This window comes from Lithobates pipiens, unplaced genomic scaffold, assembly GCF_037356315.1.
Source record: "Lithobates pipiens isolate NorthernLeopardFrog02 unplaced genomic scaffold, aLitPip1_a1.2 Scaffold_8, whole genome shotgun sequence".
In the NCBI taxonomy this organism is placed as follows: Eukaryota; Metazoa; Chordata; class Amphibia; order Anura; family Ranidae; genus Lithobates; species Lithobates pipiens.
The window spans coordinates 373,886,395-373,908,876 of NW_027507903.1; the positions used below are offsets into that span (position 1 = coordinate 373,886,395).

At 43.6% G+C, this 22,482-nt stretch overlaps 1 protein-coding gene across 1 annotated transcript in view; it reads right to left on the reverse strand.

Annotated features, from left to right (window-relative positions):
• Positions 1-8,198: 8,198 nt before the first annotated feature.
• Positions 8,199-22,482, reverse strand: part of NPM1 (nucleophosmin 1) — a 39,817-nt gene continuing 25,533 nt past the window's right edge. Inside the window, exons 8-10 of the mRNA XM_077473630.1 lie at positions 19,597-19,707; positions 10,653-10,727; positions 8,199-8,464 (exon numbers count right to left, since the gene is read on the reverse strand). Of these exons, the coding sequence (XP_077329756.1) occupies positions 8,417-8,464; positions 10,653-10,727; positions 19,597-19,707 (234 nt within the window). The 3' untranslated portion in view covers positions 8,199-8,416. The remainder of the gene's footprint in view (positions 8,465-10,652; positions 10,728-19,596; positions 19,708-22,482) is intronic.

The following is a 22,482-nucleotide window of genomic DNA, read 5'->3' on the forward strand; positions in this document are numbered from 1 at the left end:
GGCACGGGTGGTGGTACAGGGAGGGCAGCCCGGCACAGGTGAGGCAGCCCAGTGTGGCTGGGGCAGAGATGATGGTCAGGGGAGGGCAAGGTTGCCCAGCTAAGTCACAGTACCTGACTTGGAGGCTGATCCTGGCACAGTAGGCCGCAAAATGGCGGCGGGCCTCGGGCGCCCGGAATCGGCCGCTACGGATCCTCTGATGGCCTATGGGGGCCCCACACAGCCCAGCACGATCCTAGGGACAGCCACCACTGAGTTGCCCGAATATGCCGCCTCCCGGTCAGCCGATTGCGGCACTCGAGCCCACGGATGTCGGAGGCTCTGTAGGCCTCAAAATGGCGGCGGGTCCCCGCTGCGTGGAGACGCCCCCGTCTGGCCGATTTTTACAATTCTTGCTGGGGCTGGTGTAAAAGATGTCTGGCTACTGGTGTGGAGAGTTTAGAGGCTCTCCAGGCTGGAGTCGATGCAGGATGGCGATGGATTGTGTCAGGCGGAGCTCCGCAGCAGCACGTCTTTCCCCCACTACATCCGGACACGCCCCTGCCTAGACATTCATTACTTATGTCCAGCACTATTGCTTTTGGCTATGGTTGTCAAGGTATGCATCATCAGCCACGAGGGTTAGGGGATAAATTAAAGTGGAACTATGTTTCATCTGATCGCAACAAACCAAAAATGCTACTTCATTTTTAATATTCAAAGCAAGCTTATCCATCCATGTCTTCCATGCTTTATTTTGTTGAGAAATCATTCTGAAAAATATGCTATGCATTCTTATTTACTAATGCTAGCTGCATAAGGACTAAAATGTTTGAAGTTCTAATTTAAAGTAACATTTGAAAAACTGGAAGATGTGGGTAAAGTGAACATGAACACGTCAACAATTCTCTATTTTACACATTTCTTCCACTAAATCAAAGATCAGATGTCTGCCTTTTCTGAAAACTACATTTCTACATTCTCTCTGCGCACATGGAGGTTTAATGCACATTTATAATTTTATTATATTTTTGAAAAATATATATTCTTGCATGTGATGTCTTGCTGTTTTGGCCTTCTGCATTTTTATGCTGTGCCTCTGCTTTAGTCTTGCATAATCCACACCCCAGAATTGCTCATTGATGACTTATTGACATCCAATTCTGTGCAAATGTTAGAGGTATGGAAAATGTATTTTGGGCAGTAGTGATGCACTGTACTATGACAGGAGGTCCAGCCTTAAAGGGTGGTGGACTGTATAGGCACTTGAATAGTTTTATATATTACAAGGTTATAAAGAAGCTAGTTTGGCATCACATAAGACAGAATGTGTATGTGTTAGATATATATATATATATATATATATATATCAGTGTACACTTTTATGGGGGGATAGTAGAAAACCCTTGAGAACACTAACATTCCTTATAACATCCAAGGTATATTCAAATAGAGAAAAATGCAAAAAAACAATCAGTGTTTTAAAACCAGTGATTCCCAATGTGATTTGTTATAGCTGCCAAAAAAAAAAAAATCGCATAAAGTGCCAGAAAAATAAAAATAAAATTGTAAGTGCAAAATTCCTCTACACCATAAAAAATGCTGAAACAATGCAGATAAAACAGAAAATTGAAATAAACAGAATATCCGTTATACTGTGCAGAATGTGGCGATAACGTCCAGAAAAAAAAAAAAATCACCTAAAGTGCCAGTGCTTAGGGAATAAAATATAAGTGCAGAATCCCTCTAAAACAATGCAAATACAATGGCAAAAGAAAAACATTTAAATTATCAGAACATGTCCGTTACACTTGTGCAAAAGGTGGCGATTATATCAGAAAAAATCGCATAAGATGCCAGTGCTTAAAAATAACATGCGCACAATATTAGGGAACACAATGCAATTGATTAATGGTGGGTATATCCCTCGTGATCCTGTGTGATCAGGTTATGGGTGTCCCCTTACCTTACAGCTGTAAGGTAACAGCATGTAACATGTATATCCTCGGGGTCCCTGGTGCTCTTTGCCTTTAAGGTCCTGCTGTGGTGTCCCCAGATCCTGGCATTAGTATCCTGCCTATTGCGCTGTATGGTCCCTTTAAATGGTAACTTAGCAGCATTCAACGTGGGGGTGCCTCAGCGATTGGTGTATATATAGGGTTAAAGAGATGTGGAGGAAGGATGCCCCATAGTGTAGTAATTTTTAACCATAAACGTTTTATTTAAAAAGGTAGATAAAATACTCGCAAACAAAAAGATATTAAAATCGCTGTATAAACGAGCGCAATGTGCGTCACTTCCGGTAGCTCTCGTCCCGACACGTGCTTGTCACGGGTCACGTGACTTCATCAGGGAATAACTAGTGCTAATGGAAGTGTCTTTAAATAGAAGGAGCAATTAGTTCTATGGCAGCCATTTTGGTGAAGACTCGGAAGTACCTCGGTGGCCATTTTGCAGTCTATCTGGTCGCCGGAAGTGTACGTAAGATGCTCTCACGGGTGCGGGTGGTGGACATGCTTCCGCAAGGAATCTCAGATCACGCCCCCATGTTGTGTACCTTTCAAATGCTGACTCCCCCATGGAAAGAATATGGTGGTTCATCTAGGTCAGGGGTGTCCAAACTTTTTTCAAAGAGGGCCAGATTTGATGAAGTGAACATGCGTGAGGGCCGACCATTTTGCCTGACATTCTTTGAAACATTGAAAATTTGGTCTAAGTGTGTCCATCCGAGCACTAATACACGGCCCAACAAGAATTATCTTGCCTTTGTCACGCTCGTTCCCAACACACAGACGAATGCTCTGCACTTTAGGGGGTACCGTTAATTCTTAATGGTACCCCACACATTGGAAATTGTAGGGTGCTTTTGGTGCAGTGCAATTTAAAAAAAAAAAGCTTGGGAACTTCTTTCCCTGCATTTGTGAGTAGGGAAGTCCATTGAAATTAATGGGCTGCCCTACACACAGTACACAGCCACACAGATGTTGCATTTATGGGCTTAAAACAGGTGGTGAGGAGGCAACATAATGCCTCTTTACCGCCATTCAAATGCCTCTGAAAAGAGATCTGTGCATGGATTGCTTTTCAGAGGAGCAGCAGTCCTGGCTAACATCACACACAAGCCCTACAAAAGCAGTTTTGATGGTATAAGAATGGGGGGGGGGGGGGGGGGGGTCCGGATTAAACATAACACACACACAGATACATGCACACATTTGCAGACAAATGCACGCTGCACACACATACAGACACATGCATACACATACATACAGACACACATACACATGTGCACACACACATACGTACACACACATACATACAGACACATGCATACACATACTTACAGACACATACAGACATGCACACACACACACATACATACATACAGACATACATACAGACACATGTGCACACACAGATACAGACATACATGCACAAACCTACAGACATACATACACATAATGCACACACACAGACATACAGAGACATGTGCACACACACATACATACAGACATAAATGCACACACGTACAGACATACATCCAGACACATGTGCACACACGTACAGACATACATCCAGACACATGTGCACACACACACACATACATCCAGACACATGTGCACACACACACACACATACATCCAGACACATGTGCACACACACACACATACATCCAGACACATGTGCACACACACACACATACATCCAGACACATGTGCACACACACACACATACATCCAGACACATGTGCACACACACACATACATCCAGACACATGTGCACACACACACACACATACATCCAGACACATGTGCACACACACACACATACATCCAGACACATGTGCACACACACACACATACATCCAGACACATGTGCACACACACACACATACATCCAGACACATGTGCACACACACACACATACATCCAGACACATGTGCACACACACACACATACATCCAGACACATGTGCACACACACACACATACATCCAGACACATGTGCACACACACACACATACATCCAGACACATGTGCACACACATACACACATCCAGACACATGTGCACACACACACACATCCAGACACATGTGCACACACACACACACATACACATCCAGACACATGTGCACACACATACAGATACATGTACACACACACACATACAGACACATGTGTGCACACACACAGATACAGACACATGTGCATACACATACATACAGACACATGTGCATACACACACATGTGCATACACACACATACAGACACATGCAGACACATGTGCACACACACACATACAGACACATGTGCACACACACACATACAGACACATGTGCACACACACACACACACGAATAAAGCCCTTTTTAACACTAATGTAGCTTGTAGCACAGTACAGTACCTTTGCAGCTTCCTCATTCAGCCGGGTACTGCACTGTAGGTGGAAGCAGAGAGCACAGCACACTCCTCTGCACTTTACTTTCACTTTTGAAGCTCACAGAGCTTCTCACAGTGCTGGGGATTGGGCTCATCTGACAGCCCTGCTCCCGTGGCACACTAAATTGAGAAAGACCAGGCGGGCCGTTCAAAACCGAACCGCGGGCCGCAATTGGCCCGCGGGCCGGACTTTGGACATGCCTGATCTAGGTATTGAATTTCTGACCCACTGGTGGAGATGGAGATTTCTAAACATATCCACTTACTGGCTAACAAATGAGGGTTCGGCTTCAGAACTTAATGTGTGGGATGCGTTTAAGGCATACATTAGGGGGCATACCAATCCTCTATAGGTAGGGCCCGACATGACTCGGCGATTACTTTGGCGGAGGCTGAGGCATCTGCTAGGGAGCTGGAGGCCCGCTACGCCTCCACGCAGAACTCTATTACCTACCTATACATGCAATTGGCCTACAGGGAGGTGATGCTTCTTAGGGTCTCTGGGGCAAAAAAAAAGCAACAACTGGCTCAGACGCACCGCATTTTTGAGCAGGGGGGGGGGGGGGGGGGTAAAACCGGCCACCTTCTGGCCTGATTGGCTAGAGAGCAACAGCCTGCCGCCTCCATTGCCCATATTCGGGGCTCGGGTGGCACAATGCTGGTGGACCCCTCACTCATAAATGCTCGATTCGCTTCCTACTATAGTGATCTCTATAGCTCCCGGGTGGATTACTCCAGCCCTGGCCTTGACTGGTTTCTGGACCAAATCCAGTTCCCTACTCTCTCTGCCGAGGCCTGGAACTCTCTGGAGGCCCCCCATAGTGGTGGAGGAGGTTCAGTGGGCGCTGGGGGAACTTCAGGCAGGGATAACTCCGGGCCTTGATGGGATTCCTCCAGAATTCTAGACAGTATTGGGACATGTTGGTCCCCAGGCTTCACTATAGGGTAGTTCAATCCCTTTGGGGGGCTCTCTATGGCGCCCCTAGGGCTAGAGTGCACACTGCGTCGGTCATTTCCCCCCCTTTCCTCCTCCGCAGGGGTACCTGCTCTCCCCGTCGCTTTTTGCGCTGGCCATATTGATCAGGTCTTCGGTGATCCGTGGCATCCCCTTGGGCCCTGTGGAGGAGAAAATTTCCCTTTATACCGATGACACCCTTCTATACCTTCGGGAGGTGTCCACGTCCTTGGAGGAGGCCCTCTCCCTTCTCAACAGCTTTGGCAGGTATTCAGGTGTCCGAGTAAACTGGGACAAGTCTATCCTGTTTGCCCTCCACCCCTTGGATGCCGGGCTCCCGGTTAACACCCCACTTCAGGTGGTTACCCAGTTTAAATATTTGGGGGTGATAATCCACAAGGACCTGGCCCGATTTATACCTCTTAATCTTGAACCGGTTTTGTCCTCACTGACATGACAGTGCTCAGGTTGTAAGACTTTGCATTTCTCGCCTGTGGGCAGTTAATTTGATCAAGATGTCAATCCTGCCCAAGTTCACCTATCTGTTCCGACAAACCCCAGTGCATATTCCCCAGGTTTTCTTTTGGAAGTTAAACAGTTTGATCATTTCCTTTATCTGGAACGGTGGCACCCCGAGAATAGCACAGAGCACACTTCAGCTTTCCGATCTCTTTAGGGTGTTTAGCTCTGCCTTGCTTTGTTAAGTACTACTGGGCCGCGGTCCTGGTGACGGTGCAGTGGTGGATGTCTGCAGAACTGGCAAACCCTGCGGCTACCCTTGAAGCGGCACACTTGGGCTCCTATTCCGAACTCAGTCCAGAGGCCCTAGGTCCAATCCCGGTGTCACTCCCTCAATGCAGGCCACACTGAGGGTCTGGGACACGGTCAGGGCCAGGATAGGGAAACCTAACAGCTGGTCCCCTAATACTCCGCTGTGGGGGAACCCGCGGTTGCCCCACTTTCAATCCATTCCGGACCCACTGCTGTGGGCCCGGAGTGGTATCAAGACTTTGGCAGATGTCTCCTCCTCACAGGGGTTGCTTCCATTTGATGAACTGAAACGCAGACATGAGCTGCCTGTCTTTTTTTTTTTTTAAAGGTATATCCAGCTCCGGCATGCCTATCGAGCGCAGTTCTCATGCGCCATCACTCTGGAGGCAACCCCTATGGAGACCATTTTGGCCCTAGAAAGACAGACGCTGTCAACCTTATATGCCGTTTTAACCAGTATTGATACCTCTGTTGTCTCCCATCTGTTCTTCAAATGGCAGCTGGACAGACCAGAACGAGGAGGGGGACTGTGAGGAGGGTGTTCAACAATATCTGCCTCTCATGATATCCTCTAGAGACAGATACACCCAGCTTAGGTTTATTCATCAAGCTTATTAGTCCCCCAGACAGTTTGTCCAGAATTTACCCTAACAGGAGTGGTATGTGCCCTAAATGCGGCTTGGTCTCAGGTACTTTCTTCCATATTGTATGGTCTTGTGAGTACTTGCAGACCTTCTGGAGGGGGGTGGCGTCAGAGATCAGCTCTATGGGCCAATTTGAAGTCCACTGTGATCTGCTGCCCCTCTTACTGGGTATTGTAGATATGATTTCAGCATTGCAGGTTAAAAAACTATTTGTATTCTACTCGGCCTTCTATGCTAGGAAAGCTATCGTAATTAAATGGCAGGATCCTAGTCCCCCAACGGTGACCCAATGGAGAGCCCTGATTGATGCAGCCTTAGCGCTCTATAAACTGACGTACCTGGGAAGAAACTGTCCTAAAAAATTTGACAAGATATGGGGACCCTGGACCAAAGAGGCCACTTAGTCACTAAGCTGAGGATGAAACAGGAATCTCTGGGTAAGAAGATGGTTGTAGTGGGGAGGGTCTGGGAACTTGTCTGCCCTTTTGCCTTAGATGGGGATGACATGTGCTTGGTATAGATGATTGTATCACACCCGTAGTAATATGTACCCTATACCGATTTTGCCCTCTGGTTGCAACTCTGGCCTGAAAGGGATATTACAGGACTGCATAATATAATCTGATATGTTTCTTATGCCGATTAGCCTATATGTGACTTTTCTTTTTATATAGTCTTCTTGATCTACCGCTGTAAACTGCCACAATAATCACTGCTGATTGTACCACTGTTCTGACATGTACTGTACAAACTTAAAATCTTATGTTTAAAAAAAAAAAAAAAAAAAAAAAAAAAAAGTGAATGTCTAGGCAACAGCAATGAGTTTGCAGCCAAATTTTGCTGAAAGCTCATGCATCTGTATCAGCAATCACATCATGTGCTAATTCCAGGCAACAGAGGTAAATGCCGATAACACCGATATGGGAAAGTATTCACCTGCTGGAAGTGATGGCAACATCAGATGCCAGCATTAAAAAAAGCTAGATATTGCTGAACAAATTGGTGGAATGGGCTCCTAGATCATATATCCACTGAAAGCAAAAGTGATAACGTGATCTGGAAGTCCACCTGCCTTTCCAGTGTTGAGACTCAGTCAAAAGACATGGAGGTAGGTAAATTGGCCCTAGGATATGAATGGGGACCTTGGATTGTGGGCTCCTTGAGGGTAGGGACCAACATGAGTGTGCAATGTACAGGGATGGGGACAATTGTAGACACTCACTCAGGTTGAACTGGATGGACTGGTGTCTTTATTCAACCTAACTATGAAAAGGCCACTAGGAGGGGAAAGGGGTCAATATCAAAAACGACTGCATTTCGTAAGACATTTCACCACATCAAGTGCTGATATTTTTCCTGTCATTACTATAAATCAAGAAAAATTCTACAAAACCACACAAGGCCCCAAAAGAAGTAAAAAATACAGATTTATTAAACATGTATATGCTTGAACTTCAGTTCTGCCCAACCATCTTACCATACCTTGACAAAATATGCAGTTTCAGGCATTTAATATTCTTGGCAAGTATAACAGACCAATGCATTCTCATCTACTTACAAAAAAAAAAAAAAAAAATATATATAAAACAAGATGTGAAACCAAGGGGACAGCAAGAGATACAGGCAGGTTATTTATCTTTTAGCGACTGTCTCCACTTCCAGAGATCTTGTATTACCTGCAATGTTAACAAGAGTATATTAGAAGAAATGCATTTGAGTCTTGTACACATTAAAGTATTCACAATGCCTGATAATTTGCAACGACAAAAGGGTACAGTAGATCAATAAGGCCCCTTTCAGAGTTCAAGTGCTTTTGCATTAAAAAAGCACTCGAAAAGCTCAAGAAAAATGCTTCAATTTATAAAAAAATAAATAAAAAGAATGCTTTCACACTAGGGTGGTGCTTTAAAAAAAAAAAAAAAAGCTTGCAGCATCTTTGGGGAGCTAAACTGCACCAATACACTCCTCCCCATTGAAATCAATGGGAAGCGCCTCAGACGCCCCACAGAGTGACTCACGTGTCCTTTAAAAAAAACGCACATCTCAAAAGCTTTCAGCGTTTTACTGGCAGTTTTCAAGCAAACCAGTGCTAAAGGGGCTTAATGTTGGCACAGCCATGTGAACAGGGAGCCAATGGAAAAATTCTGCTTCCAAGTACCACATAGCACTTCCAAATGAAAAACCCACTTAACCAGTTCCTGAACGGCGCATGCTGATGTAAGTTGGCAGAATGGCATGGACAGGCAAATGGGCGTGCAGGTACGTCCATTTAAATTTGCCACTATGCCATTGCCGGCCAGGACCTCCGTGAGTTGGGTCACAGGTCCTGCAGACTCAACTGCCATGGGGATACCCATGATCGCCTCATGGAGAGGAAGAACGGGGTGATGCTAATGTAAACAAGCACCTCCCTGTTCTGCCTTGTGACAGTTACTGATCTCTGCTCCCTGTGATCGGGAGCAGAGATCAATGATGTGTCATGTAGCCACACCAAGTTAGAAACATGTTACAGGACACACTTAACCTGTTCCCTAGTGGTTAACCGTTCACTCATTTACACGGGAATCTGTGCATTTGTATAGCACTGATTGCTGTATAAATTACAATGGTCCCACAAAATGTGTCAAAAATGTCTGATGTGTCCGCCGTAATATCGCAAAAAAATAAATAATCTAGGGCTGAAACAACTAATCGATTACTATTTTCATAATCGATTAATCGGTCAGTAACATAATGGGGTTTAAAAAACCTAAAATGAGCCCTTTATAGTACAAAAAGAGCAAATAATCGCTACTGTAAATATTACTTTCACTGTTCTACAGTAAAAAAAATGAACCACTTCCAGTAGTGATTATCTGCTTTTTTTCTAGTTTTCTACTATAAAGGGCTAATTTTAGTTTTTTTAACCCCATTATGTTAAACATCTTAGGCCTGGTTCATATCTATGTGTTTATTGGTGCTTTTTGCAGAAATGTACTACAGTTCATTTACATGCTTTCCTTTGGGACACGTTCACATCTGAAAGGGTCAGAGACTTTTAAACGCAAAATGGTGCTTTATTGGTTCAATATACTTCAATGGAGAAGCTGCAGAAAAGCATGTAATATTTTTTTGCAGCAATTTGTGTTTTTTAATCTGCCCCAAAAAAATGCAAATTACAGTAAAATCGCGTGTGCAAAAATCAAAATGTACAGCAAAAAGCATTGCAGAAAAAGATCAAAAGCAAACTGCCTAGTTGTGTACCGAGCCTTATCTTGGTCACCCGGATCAATTTTCAGATGAGAATATTCAGACAAAAAATCTTTGTACATTTGCTGAATGAATTTTTTTTTGAAATTTTCACTTGTTTTTAACATTCTGTTTTTAAAATGAATGTTATTTCTGAACGAAAACCACATACATTGCCTGAAAATTCCTTTAAATAAGAAGTTTTCTATTATTTCCAAATTGTCCAGTCACAGTGGTTGAAAATGAACGTCAATTTGACTCACTTTTTTTTTAAAGGTTATTAACCGATTAATCGAAACGACAATCGGCCAACTAATCGATTATGAAAATCATCACCGCCATTACTAGCAAAATAAATAAAAAAAAGCATAAACCTATCCCCGATTTTGCAAATGCCAACTTTTGTGCAAACCAAACTCTTATTGCGATTTTTTTAACCAAAAATGTAGAATACGTATCGGCCTAAACTGAGGGAAAAAAAAAAGTATTTTTGGGGGGTAGTCTGATTTGGAGAAACTACCTGTCCCATTACTAATGGAGTGATTTACTAGGACTGTACTGGCAACGATTTGGGTTTTGAATATGCACAGATTAACTGATGTTTATTATTCACATATGTAATACACAAGGTCTTACCTTCTGGTCATCCATCCTGAAACAGTTCTTCACATAGTTTGTAAACTTTGGTTCAATTTTTGGAAGCGCACCACCCTGAAGAGTGAAATAGATTAACACCAATTGAATCTTTACATTGATAACCTGCAGAATGCACCAAATATTTATAGAGTATAAATTACTAACATTTTCCTGTTTGGCAGCTGTCTCAATAAAAGTATAGCCTTAAAATATTCATGGGTTCACATACAAGGTGCCACAAACTTACTAGTCAAAAAGTCCCTTGCAAGTCCCATGCAGGAGGTCAGTCAAAAACCCCACACAAGATGCAACATGACAAAATCAAGGAAAATCTGAACGGGGTAGAATAAAAATTCTGATACTCTCAACCCTCACCCAAAGTAATGCTGATCAGAATGACAGTGATCTGGATATATAAAGACAGATCCAACTGCTGAATCCAGAAATCTGAGCCCAGCAACTAAAGGTGCTTTTTCTGGGCTTGGCTGTAACCAATTCAAGACCCCTACTGGGCTATTTGGGTAGGAGTTGCTGGCCAGGCAAAGGGACCCAAAAGATGCCATAAGGCATGAAATTACTACCCAATATAGCTTTTTTTTTTTTAACCACTTCAGGACCGCCGTATTGCCAATGTACGTCAGCACAATGGCACAGGCAGGCACAATCACGTAGATGTACGCGATTGCCTTCCAGCGGGTGGGGGGTCCAATCGGACCCCCTCCCGTTGGATACGACGGTCCGGTTCCCTCCAGGAGCGCTCCGTAATGAGGGGATGGCTGTTCGTTTTCGGCCACCCCCTCTGGATCGCTCCTGGCCAATGAGAAGCTTCCTCCCACTGTGTATTGTTTACACAGGAAGGAGGAAGTGATGTCATTCTCCTCGGGGCGGTCTTTTTGACCGGACTACGAGGAGAAGACTAATAGTAAGTGTGCACCAACACTACACTGACATGTAGGTACACACAGGTACACACAGGCACACAAACCACCCCCGATCCCCCCCTGCCCCCCCCCCCAGTCACAGTGTCACTGATTGCATTGATCATTTCTTTACTGATCAATGCATTCAGTGTCAGTTGTGACAGTAAAAACTGTCAGGACAGTTAGTGTTAGGTCCAGGGTAGCCCCCTATCACCCCCCAATAAAGATTTAACCCCCTGATTGCCCCTAGAGTTAACCCCTTCACCCCCTTTTGCCAGTGTCACTAAGCGATCATTTTTCTGATCGCTGCATGTGTCGCTAGGTAGCTATTTTTTTTAGGTTCACCGCCAGGTTTTTATAGCGCTAGGTACCCCGATATACTACCCAATGGTTTTAACCCCCTGATTGCTGCTAGTTAACCCTTTCACCCCCTTTCACCAGCGATCACAGTATAAGTGTCACTGGTGACGCTGGTTAGCCAGTTAGTTATTTAGGTTCCCCGTCAGGTTTTTATATAGCGCCAGGGACCCCCATATACTACCTAATAAAAATTTGAACCCCCTGATTGCCCCTAGTTAACCCTTTCACCACTGATCACCGTATAAGTGTTACGGGTGACTGGTTAGTTTGTTTTTTATAGCATCAGGGCACCCACCATTACCCAATAAAGGTTTAACCCCCTGATCACCCGGCGGGTGATATCAATTAGGTTTTAGGGTCAGGGTCTGCGTCGCCCCAGGCAGCGCTAGGTTAGTGCCAGTACCGCTAACACCCACACGCAAAGCATACACCTCCCGTAGTGCTATAGAATCTGAACAGATCAATATCTGATCAGATCTATACTAGCGTCCCCAGCAGTTTAGGGTTCCAAAAAAACGCATTGTTAGCGGGATCAGCCCAGATACCTGCTAGCACCTGCGTTTTGCCCCTCTGCCCAGCCCAGCCCAGCCCACCCAAGTGCAGTATCGATCGATCACTGTCACTTACAAAACACTAAACACATAACTGCAGCGATCGCAGTCAGGCCTGATCCCTGCCATTGCTAACAGGTTTTTTGGTAGCATTTTATATTTAAATCCGGAAGGCAGTGCTTGGTTTTCGGGGTCCCGTACGTGGCTAGGCTCCCAAAAAGTCCCCCACATGTGGTATCCCCGTACTCGGGAGAAGCAGAATTTATTTTGGGGTGTAATTTGACTTCTGCCCATAGCATGTGTGAGCAATATATCATTTAGTGACAACTTTGTGCAAAAAAAAAAAAGTTTGTAATATTCCCGCAACTTGTGGCAAAATATAAAATATTCCATGGACTCAACATGCCTCTCAGTAAATAGCTTGGGGTGTCTACTTTCCAAAATGGGGTCATTTGGGGGGGGTTTGTGCTATTTTGGCATTTTATGGCCTTCGAAACTGTGATAGGTAGTGAGGAGTTAAATCAAAAATTTGCACCCTTAGAAATCCTGAAGGTGGTGATTGGTTTTCGGGGTGCCGTGCGCGACTAGACTCCCAAAAAGTCCCACACATGTGGTATCCCCATACTCGGGAGAAGTAGCGGAATATATTTTGGGGTGCAATTCCACATATAACTATGGCATGTGTGAGCAATATATCATTTAGTGACAACTTTTTGTAAAAAAAATTTATTTTATTTTTTTGTCATTATTCAATCCCTTAGGACAAAAAAAATAAATATTCAATGGGCTCAACATACCCATCAGCAATTTCCTTGGGGTGTCTACTTTCCAAAATGGGGTCATTTGGGGGGGATTTGTACTGCCCTGCCATTTTAGCACCTCAAGAAATGAGATCGGCAGTCATAAATTAAAAGCTGTGTAAATTCCAGAAAATGTACTCTAGTTTGTAGACGCTATAACTTTTGCGCAAACCAAAAAATATACGCTTATTGACATTTTTTTTACTAAAGACATGTGGCTGAATAAATTTTGCCCTCAATGTATGACTAAAATTTAGTTTATTCGATTTTTCTTATAACAAAAAAAATATATATTTTTTTCAAAATTTTCGCTCTTTTTCCATTTATATCGCAAAAAAAAAAAAAAAAAAAAAATCGCAGAGGCAATCAAATACCATCAAAAGAAAGCTCTATTTGTGGGAAGAAAAGGACGCAAATTTCGTTTGGGTGCAATATTGCATGACCGCGCAATTACCAGTTAAAGCAGCGCAGTGCGAAATTGGAAAAAGACCTCTGGTTCTTAAGGTGTTTATTGGTCCGGGGCTGAAGTGGTTAAAAGGCTTTTTAAATAGATTAGGCAATATATGAACCTGCTGGACAAACATTCTGGAAAGATTTTGAACTCATGGAGAGCAAGTTAACATACATACTGCTTAGGACATTAGAAAAGCCATCTAGCACTGGATTTCCAGCTGTTTGCTTAGCAACTTCGCGGCTTTTATTGCTGTAGGCCTAGGGTCTTCCTGTCACACAGGGCAAGTAAAAAGGTACATGTTGCAGAACAGGCACCCCTATAGCATGCAAGCCCACATTTGGTAAGGGAAACATTGGAACAAAAAGTTCCAGCTACATGGAATGTAGACTATTTTACATCATCTGTCTAGTGCAGTGAATCCATCAGCCACTTAGCCAGGTGAATGTCCAGAGCTCTGTAACCTGAAAGCAATACTGTGACAGGCACTCCCTACACAGACCCTTAATTGCAAGCACTATACAGAACAATTTCTGAACACTTGTTTTCCGAAATAAATCAATCTTCATTGTTCAACATTTGATGGAATTTTTGTTGTGGCTATACCACGCTAACAGTGTTTTTCAAAATAACCAAGCAAACAGCAGTGACTGTAGCACGGAGAAAGATTACCAACTAAAAATTCCTGAAGGTTACATCAATTAGTAGGAAGTGTACCCTTGCTTTAAATTACTTTAGCACATCTGGCCACAGGGCAAGCGCTAGTCTCATACTGTGTGACTTTGTTCCACTCTTCGCGCCTGAGTTCGGCAACTGTAGTGGGTTCTTGGCCATAACGGTCGCCAAGGATTTTCCAGAGGTTTTCTATTGGGTTTAGATAAAGACTCTGGGCTGGCTATATTTCAATGTTTTCAGCTTCAAGGAACTTCTTTACCCAGTTTTCTGTGTGACAGGGGCATTGTCGTGGATTAAAATTGCTGGCTGATTGGGTGAGGAACACCGGGAATGAACTGCATGCTGTCGAAGGTTCTAATATTTGCATTCACTTTGCCATGCAACTGTATAAAAGACCCAACATCCCCAAAACCATGACTTCACCCTCAACCTTTCATTGACTTCTTTACACACTTTGCATTCAGCCTTTCACCAGTTTGACAATGAACGCGTATTTTCCCAGCTGCCCCAAAGAAATTAAAGTTGCTTTTTCAGCAGTAGACCAGGTCTCCTCTATCCACACATGCTCCTCTCCTAGGTTAATCTAGCCTTTAGATTTTCTGCCAATACAACCTTTGGTCACTGCAGAGTGGGCTTTCAGTCCAAATTCTCTTAAACTGCAATACTATGAGACATTCTGCTCAGTGCTGAGCTGGCGAGCAATTGCAGCTGCAGTGTTAAACAGATTTCCCATTGAGACAGTCACAGATTTGGAACAAATTTCTCTTGCTATGGCTGAAAAGGTCATCCCTTTGGCCTTAATCTGGACAACCTTGCAAAGCCAGTAAAAACTATAAAGTTTGGCAACTTGTGCTAATTTCTTTAATTGACTAACCTTATTTAACTGCCAGCCTGATTAAATAACTGGGAGGTATTTGAAAGTGTTCTCCAATTGTGATCAAAGTTTTTAAAATCTTATTGAAGTTTTTTTTTTTTTATTTAGTGCTTCAAAATAAATGTAACTCATGAAATTTGCTTACAGGGCAGACCTCACAGGATGTTTCAGTAAAGATGAACTTATACTTTAAAGCAGGAGTTCGGCCGTTTTTTTTTTTTTTTAAGTCAGCGGCTACAAATACTGCAGCTGCTGATTTTTAAAATAAGGACACTTACCCGCCCAGCGCGCCCGCAATGTCTGCACCCGAAACGGCTTCACTTCCCGGTTCCCTACTGCGCATGCGCGAATCGCGCTGCGCAATAAGGATGGTCCCTGCTGTCCCTGGGATCCGTGTGTTTCCCAGCGGACAGCGGGGGATCCGCAGGAAGTGGCGTAAATATCCACAGATTCTGCGGATATTTATGCCAGAAGTGGGTACAAATACCTGTACTGTACAGGTATCAGCACCCCCCCCCCCCTGAAAGGTGGCAATTGTGGCGCCGGAGGGGGGGGTTCCGATTAGCGGAAGTTCCACTTTAGGGTGGAGCCCTGCTTTAACTGCTATTTTACTCCTGTTTAGATAATTTCAAATAGGACTAAGCAGTGCCCTTGAAATTTAGGAAATTGTAGGTTCTCCCATTTTGATCTCTAGCGTGTGAAAATATCTACCTATATATAGTGAATTGTTGCGCAAACACCAAGTGCCGGTTCACACTGATAGCGGAGGGCCGGTTATAAAAAAAAAAAAAAAAAAAGTCAGCAGCTGCAAACACTGCAGCTGCTGACTTAATAAACACACTTACCTGTCCAGGGCGCCTGCGATGTCGGCCGCCCGAGGCCGTCCCTCGGCGCCGCCATCCCTTGTAAGGGAAACAGGCAGCGGAGCCTTATGGCTTCACTGCCCGTTTCCTACTGCGCATGCGCGAGTCCCGCAGCGCTTTCTGAATGGGACGCGCTGTGTTCTGGAACACACAGTTCCCAGAACACAGCGCGACTCATTACCCAGAAGACGCCGCGACGAAGAGAGAAGACAGAAGATCTCCGCGGAAGAGGAAGATTAGGATAAAGTGCCTAGCAACAGGCATTTCTGGTAAGTAAAAAAAAAATATTTTTCTTCATTTTTTTTAGATTTTTTGTAATTTAACATTTTTTTGTTTTTCAGGGTGGCCCTCCCCTTGAAGTGGCTTCAGTCACGTGACTCTGAAGCTGCCTCATACAGCACGGCTTGCAAACTACTTCTAATTTAGAAGTCAATGCAAGCTGCACTGAAGTCACCCCCAAGTAGTACAGGAACCTTTCTAAGTTGGAGAAATTTTAGTCGCTCCAATTAGGACCGTTCCATTGCACTTCATGGAGCGCAACTTGGCAGATGCCCGACAGGTCACCTTAGTGTGAACCGGGACTAAAACCAAATCCACTTAGTTGGTCAACCTTTTTTGAAAAATGGTTAATGGATACACTGGGAACAGAAACTCAAGGCTTTTTGAAATTAAAAAAGGGCCCATCGTATTCCTACCAATCCTCCCCACCAGGGGGTACACCCAATTCTCAGGCTACTTAACAGTAGGGACAGATCTAATACTATCCAAGGCACGTCAAGGCAATATTGAGTAGAATGGCAATTAACTTTTCGGTTGAGGTTCAGACAGCAGGCAACATTTTGGGAGGTTAAGCATAGGCTGCAGAATATGAAAATTACACTCAATGTTTACAGCTAAACTGCGTATTATGGATGGAGATACAGTTCAGTTTGATACCCCAGGGCAAGAAAGACTTTAAAATAGATGAATGATTAACGAAGTAGGAGAGTGGCAGGTAAGTGGTAGATTGCCCTGGCCTCCCCCCACAATACTTTTTTCTTTTTCTACTACTTCATATATGCTGCAATCTGAGAAGTGGCAGGGACTTTTGGCTTTAATTTTTTGGGTCCGAATCAGGGGATAGAGGCCCCCCCCCCCAGATTTGTGACTCTGGCCTATACCCCAATAGGTCCCCTGTACGTATGCTGTGTGGAGAACCAACAGAGTGCTTACCACCAGGCAAGCATGTCCTGAAGGAGTACACAGCATCCCAGCTGCCAAACATCCAGTAACAAAGTATCGTCAGATCTACAACGAGGGACCCTATATAGTCCAGGCGTTGACCGACAGTGGGCAAACCAATGAAGGAATCAAGATTTGGGTTCTTGTATAGCACCATGTGGCTGGCTACGTGCCTTGCACAAAGTTCTGGGATGAGCACCCATGCAGGATCTATTGCCCAAACCAATATAGTACAGGCTGCACCCACTCCATGGGGTCTGAATATGACACCCAAGGTTTTACGGGTCTTATACCAATTCTGACACCAATATTGTGCCATTTGAGGACAGTGAAGTTGAATAATTTGAAGACAAAATCAACTTAAGTCAAGTGATTTGTTTGTAAGGAAGAAGAGGGCCAGTCTGAATAGCAAAAATCTGACGCCTCATGGAGAGGGATAAGGTTATTGGGGAGGCACGCTTTTAAAATCTTGCCAGTATTTAAGTACCTGCAGACAGCAGCCCACAACCCGAGGTTCATTAAAAACACTGCCTGTGCCCTATAAAGTTAGGATAACTATATGGTCATTGCCACTTTGTTTCAAGCGAGGCTGTCAGTGGATCTAAATCTAGAAAATGGGTAGACAAGTCGGCATGGCAGCTGGTGGAGCTACAGTTCCCATGAGGCAATGCAAGACTAACACCCAGGCATGACGGCAGACCCGCTGAAGGGATTTACAGCTCCCACCACAGCTGTAGTGACAAATGTTGCCTCTACACTTGATCTAGGTTAACAGCTGTATGTATTGAACTGAGAAGGCTACAAGAATCTAGAATATATCCAGCTCATTTTCTGCCAGCTGTTGCCTGAAAATTTTACAAACCCAGAACATCCAAGAAAAGATCCTAACACATCTGGAGAATGTCCTGCCTTGGATGCCAAGAAAAAATTGATTTTTGATACAGCTTACCCTGTAAAATACTTTTCTTTGAAGTACATCACAGGACACAGCCATAGTAGTTACTATGTGGCCTATTAACCCACAATCAGATGGACACTGGCACACCCCAAATTAAAAAGTGCACTCCCTATACAACCCCTCCCACTGGTGGGAGTAACTCCGTTTTGTAGCAAAGCAATGCATGTATATACCAAAGAAGGGAGAGACCTCTGTGTCCTGTGATGTACTTCAAAGAAAAGGATTTTACAGGTAAGCTGTATTAAAAATTCTATTTTCTAGATTCTCACCCGATACCCATTAGACTCCCTCAAGTCCATCGCCCACGTAATATCGGTCCACTCACTTTGATTGTGGGACACTGTCAAATACTTGGTGGGCCTGATCTTCCCTCACTCCACCTTCAGTGCCTCTTATTCCCACCGGGAAGCGATAGTCCACTGCAGTTTAAGTGGTGGACCGAGAACGGCTTTGTCCATGTTTACCCCCACCAAGATCATTTCACTTTCCGCCTTGTGTCCCTCTCATGATATCCCCCTTAAGGAACATTACAGGTATATGCAACTCCAACACTTCCCCCAATCACTTATAAAATCTCGATCTACCCCTTAAACTTTGACCCCTTCAAAAGCCTTTGTAGATCACAACCACAGTCCTTGGGTTTGATTTCTTTAATATATGCAGCCATAATATGCTCAAAAAGAAAAAAAACCTGAGACCATATAATCTCCAGTAGGAGACGGAGCTGGGAAATGATTAGACCCATAGGACTGGCAGATCATGACTATTGCACTGTCCAAGTGCTCCAAGAACATCCTCTTTCTGGAAAACACATAAAGTGCTTTATAGATGGTATAACACCCCGGCCAGATTAGCGCATTTTATTCCAACATACTCTTCTGTTTCTGTGGGTGCTCTCAGGTCACAATGGCTCACATCTGGTGGAAGTGTCCCAGGGTATCCAGATTGTGGGCCAAATTCTGACTCCACCATCTGAATGTCGCAGCTGAAAAGCAACACTCAGACCAGGCAACATTTTTTTCTCATCTATTGTTTAATTTTGGTGAGCCAAAGAGACAAAAAAAAATTATAATAAAAGAACCTTGATAGAAAACCAAGCACATGCCTGCCACCACAGCTATTAGCTTACTAACCTCAAAATGCCATACCATACTACTTGTGACATGCAGTTAAAAAAAAAAAAAAAAATTGTAATGCCACGCTTACTTCTATGCATAAAATAAAGCAATTTGCTGATGATCATGTATGGTTTAATTGTTCAATAACCTTACCTTCTCTAAAGTGACCTGCATTTTTGCCTTAATCTCTTCAGGCGTAAAGGGAGTTTTTGGAGTTTTTGGGCTCTGTTGCTTTGCCTCTTGTTTCCCTTTCTGTTCAGGTGTCTGTTAATAGATATACAAATACGTGATAAAATATAAGCCGTACACCCATCTTCTGACAGATCAATACATAGAACTGACCTAGCAGAGAACACATTTCAAAACAAGGAGATATTTTGTAGGCTGAATAATGTTTCTGGAAGGAGGGCAAGAAACTACAGGCCACTCTGTATACCCTCACATTTTGTGCATTCAGAGCTACAGTGTAATGTTTTCAAGACAACCAGAATTAGTTTTCCATTTGAGTAAACTTCAGATTACAGCTAGTAAAAACAGAATGGTCAGCTAATGTAACTGAAATTTCATCTTAACCACTTAAAGTTCAGGCCTCTTTTTCAGACTGTTTACAAGTTAAAAACAAGTTTTTATCTAGAAAATTACTTAGAACCCCCGAACACCTTTTTCTAACACCCTAGAGAATAAAATAGCGGTCGTTGCAATACTTTGTCACACCGTATTTGCGCAACAGTCTTGAACAAAAAAAAAATTCAATTAAGACCACAGTAAAGCTAGCCCTTTTTATATTGTGAAAGATAATGTTACACCGAGTAAATTGATACCAAACATGTCACTTCAAAATTGCGCCTGGCAACTTATCCTTAAAATTGGGGATGTAGTATTTTTATAACAGCTTACCTGTAAAATCCTTTTCTTTGAAGTACATCATAGGATAGAGCCATAGATGTTACTATGTGGTTAATAGGCCACCTTCAGGTGATGGACACGTGCGCACCCTAAGAAAAAGTGCATTCCCTATATAACACCTCCCACTACTGGGAGCACTTCAAGTTTTGTAGCACAGCAATACATATGTATACCAAAGGAGGCACGGACATCTGTGTCCTCTGATTTACTTCAAAGTATTTTACAGGTAAGCCATTATAAAATTTTTCTTATACATCACGGGACACAGAGCCATAGTAGTTACCATGTCCCATAGCCATGGCAACTGAAGGGAGGGAGACACCAAAAGTAGGGCACCAAGAGACAAGAGGACTTTTACTGCAGCCTGCAGTACACTGTACCAAAAGGCAATCACTTGACGAATCCGTTTGAAAATAGATTTCGATGCTGCCTGTCCTCTTTTAGGACCATCTGGCAATACAAACAAAACATCTATTTGCGAATCTGAGTGGTCACTTAAATAGACCTTGGCTGCTCTCACTACATCGAGAATGTAGAGACCTCTTCCACAGAACAAGGTTCTGGAAAAAAAAAGGCAGAATATCCTGGTTTAAATTAAAACCCGACATTACCTTCGGTAGGAATTTATGAGGCCGCAATACAATCTTAGCCTTAAGGATCAAATGTGGCTCTTTGCAAGAGTAACAGTTGGTGGCTCTTTCTTGTAGAGGCTATGGCAACCAAAAAAATATTTTCTTTGTCAAGAGGACCAAGTTAATATCCTGTATAGGCTCAAAAGGCTGTCTTTGTAATGCAGACAGGACTAAATTCGAGTCCCAAGGGTTCAGGGGTGACACAACATGTTACCTCCTGAATAAAGTTACAAAACAGTGAGAAGTGAGTGGTCGTAAAAAAAATAAAAAAAAATAAAACATAAGGTCAATACCTGGCCTTTGATAGTACTCGGGGCCAGCTTCATTTCAAATCCCATCTGTAGGAATTCAAGGATCCTACCTGTGACATTTCCTGAGGTGCCAACCCCTGGATTCACACCAGGAGACATATGCCTTCCAGACTCTAAACTATATGACTCTGGAGGCCGGCTTCCTAGCATTAACCAAGGTATAAATTACTGACGCCGACAGCCCACGATCTTTTAGAATGTGTGACTCAATAGCCAAACCATTAAATTTAGCATTTGTAAGGTAGGATGGAATACTGGACCTTGCGAGAGAAGGTCTGGCCATAGTGGTAGGGTCCCCTACTGCCATCTTTATGATCTCGGCAAACCAAGATCTCCTGGGCCACAAGAATCGCCTCCTTCCCTTTTTACTTTATCCTGCAAAGAAGGCACGGAAGCAGCAGAGCAGGAGGGAATGCTTAGATCAGTGAAAACTGATCCCATGGGAAAACCAAGGAGTCTATTTCATATGCCAATGGATCTATTGTCCTTGAAAAAGTTGTTGAACCTGGACTCAAACAGACCCAAATTTGGAACACCCCCTTTGACATATCGAAAGAAAGATGTTGGGGTGAAGGGACCATTCTCCCAGAAACAATTGTTGGAGACTCAAGTAGGCTGCATGCCAATTCTCTAGCCTAGGAATGAAAAGCACCGACAGGCAAGGAAGGTTTTCTGCCCAAGATGGAACATTCTCCTTTGGGCTGCACGACTTCTAATGCCCCCTTAGTAATTGATTTAGGCCACTGCTGTGGCATTGTCAGATTGGATCCTGACAGGACAATTCCATAGTCTGAGTGTCCAGGCCTCTAGGGCCAGACATACGGCCTGAATCTCTAAAATATTGATAGACATTGTCCTGATTTGGACCATTTCCCTTGGACAGATTCTTCTTCCAGGACTGCTCTCCAGCCCAGAAGGCTGCCATCTGTTACCACCTTCCAGGTGACCAGTAGAAAGGATTTCCCTTGTTTAAGATTCCTGGATATCAACCAATTGAGCCTCTGATGCACTTCAGGGGATAAACGCACTGGGAAGTCCAAAGCTCAGACCTTGTTCCAAGTTGACAGAATACAGTTTTGCAGCAGTCTCAAGTGAAACTGCACATAACAGCCTCGAAAGAAGCCACCCTCTTTCCCAACAGCTTCATGCAAAGCTGAATAGAACTTTGATTTGACCAACTGAATCAGCTC